This window comes from Eschscholzia californica, unplaced genomic scaffold, assembly GCF_041429995.1.
Source record: "Eschscholzia californica isolate CP2 unplaced genomic scaffold, dmEscCali1.0.p SCAF_4, whole genome shotgun sequence".
Taxonomy (NCBI): Eukaryota; Viridiplantae; Streptophyta; class Magnoliopsida; order Ranunculales; family Papaveraceae; genus Eschscholzia; species Eschscholzia californica.
In genome coordinates, this window is record NW_028238461.1 from 16286790 (window position 1) to 16291892 (window position 5103).

At 35.5% G+C, this 5103-nt stretch overlaps 1 protein-coding gene across 1 annotated transcript; it reads left to right on the top strand.

Moving 5' to 3' along the window:
- Positions 1-1768: 1768 nt before the first annotated feature.
- LOC147543203 (uncharacterized) lies at positions 1769-4725 on the top strand. Its single transcript, XM_086636183.1, has 4 exons — positions 1769-2133; positions 2478-2717; positions 2847-2883; positions 4022-4725. Exons 1-4 carry the CDS (start codon positions 2079-2081, stop codon positions 4416-4418), a joined length of 729 nt encoding a protein of 242 aa, XP_086492309.1. The 5' UTR covers positions 1769-2078; the 3' UTR covers positions 4419-4725.
- Positions 4726-5103: the final 378 nt, after the last annotated feature.

Consider the following 5103-nt stretch of genomic DNA (forward strand, 5'->3'; position numbering starts at 1 on the left):
TTCCAAAGGTTAGTAGAAAAGGAAACCCAAAAAGTTTGTAAGGAATACTCTTTTGTGTTTCCTTTGGCTCTTCTAAGTGAACTCCTATCGGAAAGAATCAAGGGTAACAAAAACAAAGGTGAAAAGAGAAAGGAACATTTCTCTTTGCTTTTCAACTATTTTCTTTCTTCTTCATGATCAAACAAAAGAAATTATTCTATTCCATATTCTCTCACATTTTAATTAAAATAAAGTTGGTTCAATATGTTGCGGTGATTTAGAAAGAGAATTTCTTATGTGAAACTCTAATTGTTCGAAATATTAAGTTTTAATAGAACGTATCTATCTAGCTTTGACTTACGCATAGGCATCCTAGGTACAAATATACTAAATGCATGATTTTGGATTCAAACCAAACATACTTTAGTAATGTCTTATTTTTAAGTAGTCAATTGGGATCCAAAGTAACTCTTTGTTTCGAGGAGTGGAAGAGAAAGAGACAGAAAAGACAAAGGAGAGAGCATAAACGAGAGAAAGAAAAAAGTTGTCGGTCGGCGGTGGTTGCCGAGCGGCAATGGATGTAGTGGAGGGGAGAAAGGAAGAAGGTGAAGATGGGAGAGAAAAAGAAAAACAAAACAAAATAAAGAAAAATAAAATAAAGAGAGATATTTTACGTTAGTGAAGATCTGACTTTCTAGTCAATACATTAAAGTGACAAAATATGTCATTTGAATATTTAACATGAACTACGGAACCAGACGAAATATAACCCGATTATATAAGATTGGGTGGAATTTTAAAAATATATGGAGGATGCAAACCACTTTACCAAGACCCATTTACAGTCACACACTCACACCGCATCACATTACACTCTATGGAACAACCAGAGCATAGGGTTACCTTGTGAACCATCATGAGCCCATTCTAGTTTAATACTTTTCTTTACAAAGAAGTATAATCACTTCAACGGTCTAAAAGTTCATCCTGTTTTTGCTCTCCTTCCCGTAATACTTTACCACCCATGGAAATATATTAAAATCCCCAGAGCAAAAAAAAATGTAATTTGGCTTTGATGTTTCAGCCCAATAGTAACTTCTACATCCTCCCAAACTAGTTTTTCTTTATTATTTCATGGAAGGAGGTTTGAAGGAAGAGTTTAATATTTGACAATCGTGTGATTATCCTTATCAATCAGGTGCATTGACATATCTTCGTCTGTGCTTGAACAGTTACTTATGTTTAAATGATCTCTAAATCAAAGTAATATCATAAATAGCAAAAGTAAGGGAATATAAAGATAACTTATGTAATTTGTTATGTGTTTGAGATACGATAATTTCTTCCATACTTAACAAAGAAACAAGTTAAGACAAAAGCCAACAAACGTCTTCTTCAACCACTTTGAAATTTGTCCTATAAGCCATTGATCTTATGGAATTAAACTCGAAGATAATTCTATGAGAATGTTCTAGGTTTCCTAGATTCACTAAGGCATTTGATTGCACCGATGAGGTGCAAACAAACGTTTATCCTCATCGATTATGACTAATAGTATACATGCCTCAATCAAATATTTCGATTTTCAAAAGAATCTTGCCTAATGCTATAAGCAAAGTAATAAAACTTTTTTTTTTTTTTTTTTTGTTGAACTACAAAGTAATAGAACTTGATCTATCATATATGTGGACATTTGTTGTAAGAGAATCATTAAAAACCAACAATTAACTCAAGAAGAAGATTGGGTTGAAATAAAATATATAATAAATAAAAAAAAGTAGTAACAACCGAAAAAGTTCTCACATACAGACAATCACCAACCCCACCTCCTTACTACCGTCAACATCACACTTCCATACACTCTGTTTCTAGATATCTCCCCATCTCCTCCTTCCTCTCATCTTTTCTCTCATCACTATCTCACACACCCCTTTCTCTCTCTCTCTAACCTTTCTCCATCTTACCAAAACCCCATCTTTCTCTCTCTTTAATCTCTCACTCCACACTCTCTGTTTCAGGTTTATTACATACCAACTTCCTTAAAAATCCATAAATTCCCACTCCCCCTTCTCTTCTATATTAGAGATCTTGTCTATATCATGGCTCTTTTACTCTTACTAATTCTCACCTTAGCCATAACTAGTCATAAAGCTGGTAAGTAAGTTTTTTTTTTTTTTTTCTAAAATTTTACATGGGTATGCCTCTTTACTTTTACTTGTTTTGATTCTTCAAATCTGGTCTAAAAATGACTCTAAAAGGACTAAAACCTTCATTTAAGATTGTTTAAAGTAATGGGTTTCTCTTATTTTTATCTCTTACATGAAAGATTATCAAGTTAGAATCTTGTTTTTGGAGTTCTTAAACTTTGTTCTTTTTGTTTGATTTCCTTGTTAAATTTTGCTTATTTAAGACAAGATTTAGATTCTTGGTTATGTTATAAAACTTAGGATCTTTCATTTTTGGTGTTGTGGCTGATCTAGTTGTATTTTGGGTTGCAGATGCAAATTGGTGTGTTTGTAGGAGTGATGTGAGTGATTCAGCACTTCAGAAAGCCCTAGATTATGCATGTGGAGCTGGAGCTGATTGTTCACCTATAATACAAAATGGGGCTTGTTTCCAGCCTAATAATGTAAGGTCTCATTGTTCTTATGCTGTTAATAGTTATTTCCAAAGGAAAAATCAAGGTCCAGGTACTTGTGATTTCTCAACTTCTGCCACTGTTGTTACATCTGACCCAAGTAAGCCCTAATTCAATCCCTTATTTACCCACTTCCTTTTTTTTCCCTTTTCTTTTTTGGTTCAACATAGCCTTCAGATCTAATTGGTTAGACACTTACTGTTTTTCTATTTTTCTTAATTTTTTACAGGTCCTGGTGGTTCTTGTTCTTACCCTGCAACACCTAGGTATTTTCTGCCCTATTTCACTTTGGGTTTTGTTAAATTTGATTGATTTGTTTATTTAAGATGGAGTGTTAAAAGTTGGTAAAGATAAGAAAATGGTTATAGAGGAGACCTATGTGGGTGGTCTTAGAAGTTATGCTTGTTTAGGAAAGAGGTAATTTGCAGTTCAGATAGTATTAGTTAGTGAATTTTGGGAGTTCGTTTTGGAGTTTTAGTGAACGCCTTAGAGCATCTCCAATGGGACACTCAATCTCTAACACTTAGAGTGCCACATTTGATTTTTGAGAGATTTTGTTAAAAAACCATCTCCAATGGAACACTTTGTTAGACACTCTAATATGAGGTGGACACATTTATTATAGAGTGTCTAGAGAGAGAAACTCTAAAATGAGAGTGTCTACTTGAGACTCTCTAAGTGTTACTTTAATATTCCAACCAATAGAAAACTTTGCTTTTCAACTACTTTTTATCTATTGAATTAAAGATGGACATGTGTATTAAGTATAGAAACTTAGATCTCCATTGGAGATCAACAAAAATTAGAGTGTCTCTATATTAACATTTAGGAAAGAGAATCTCTATTGACACTTGACAATTAGGATTTATAGTGTTTGTTAGAGTGTCCCATTGGAGATGCTCTTAATGTCGATCTGTAGATTTGCTTTTAAATCATTGAGAATTTCAAAAAACAGTTGATGAAAATAAATAGCCGAGACGATGGTTCGACTTTGAGTCAAACTCTTACTCTGGGTAAGATTCTTAAGGGAAAGAAGTATTTATCTTTCTTTTTTCCTCCTAAAGGATTTCTCTTTTCCTCTTCCATGTATTCCCGAAGTTGGAGAGGGTATCCTCTTCTTGAGGTCCTCTGTATGCATCCATGAGTTCGCATTGTCACTAATCACTACGGTGGTGTCTGGGTTATAGGAATCTGATACCCGCCCACTTATTTTCATTGTATGACGTAGTTATGGGATTAGTTGATTGTGCCCGAACTCTAAGTCCCACCTAGGCTAGAGTATTGATCCATGGCTTTCGTATCGAACTACTTTCCCCTTGATATGGTTACAGAAAAGATGAAAGTTGAACTTTTTTTTTTATTGAGTTTAAAGGTTTGAACTGGATTTTGCTCTATGTATTGCAGTGCGGCAGGTGGAGCTGGCGGTGGTGTTGTTGGCGGTGGTGGTGGTGGTGGCGGTGTTGGTGGTGGCGGTGTTGGTGGTGGCGGTGTTGGTGGTGGTGGAGTGACTATATCTCCACCTACTACCCCCGGGACAACACCATCAATTACTAATCCTGGAACTCCATCCACTACTACTCCTGGAACAGCCACACCCACAATTGGAACCCCTTCAACCTTCACACCAACTAATGGTGGCTTCAATCCTACAAATGGTGGACTAGGAGGAGGTGGAATTGGTTTAGGCCCAACTGGTTCTGGCATGAATACTGACACTAGTGATGCCCTTCAAAACAGAACTAATTTCCTGTCTTTCCTTCTTAGCCTTTGGTTCTCTTTAGCCCTCTTCATGTGGGTTTGAATAAGCTTAGTATAACAACTGGCGGCGAGTGGTGACGGTAGGCGGACGCGGTGGTTATGGGTGGCGGTCAGACATGGGGAATCTCTTCTTCTACAAAGACATTCCTTACCACTAGTTCTTTTTCTTCTGAGGGATAGAAAAGCAAGATGGATGGTTGTATTGGCTCAAGAACCTAATCTTTTAAATCTCTTTTCTTCCTTTTTGGATACTTCTTTCTATTTCTCTTCCCCTCTTTCTTCTTCTACTTTTTGTATATTTAGAGAAGCAGTAATTTATTAATTTTAAATGAGAATTTGGCACCATATTAGATGCTTCTCTTCTATACTAATATAATACTATTAAGTATATTATCTCTGACTTAATCATTTACTAACCTGTGCTTCTATTCTGAATCAGCAAAGATTTGGATTAAATGTCAGACTACGTTTTTGTTTTGTTTCTGTAGAGTTACAACCCTAGATCATAACCTTTTTTTTTTTGTTGCAAACCCTAAATAATAACATTGAGCACATGGTGCCAAAGTGTGGGGGGTCCCTTTCAAAGTTTGGTGTGTTATGTTTATGATAGATATTGACTTTCTAGGGTACTTTTTGCTGGTGATAGGTGATTAAATGGGTTTTATTTCGATAATAACATGGCTAATAATTTAGCCAACTTCTTACATACAGAACTTTCGGATGCACTG

Coding starts and splice junctions, on each gene's coding strand:
- LOC147543203 (XM_086636183.1), top strand. CDS start 2,079: ATGGCTCTTTTACTCTTACTAATTCTCACCTTAGCCATAACTAGTCAT. Junction 2,134..2,477: donor CATAACTAGTCATAAAGCTG/GTAAGTAAGTTT, acceptor TTTGGGTTGCAG/ATGCAAATTGGTGTGTTTGT. Junction 2,718..2,846: donor TGTTGTTACATCTGACCCAA/GTAAGCCCTAAT, acceptor AATTTTTTACAG/GTCCTGGTGGTTCTTGTTCT.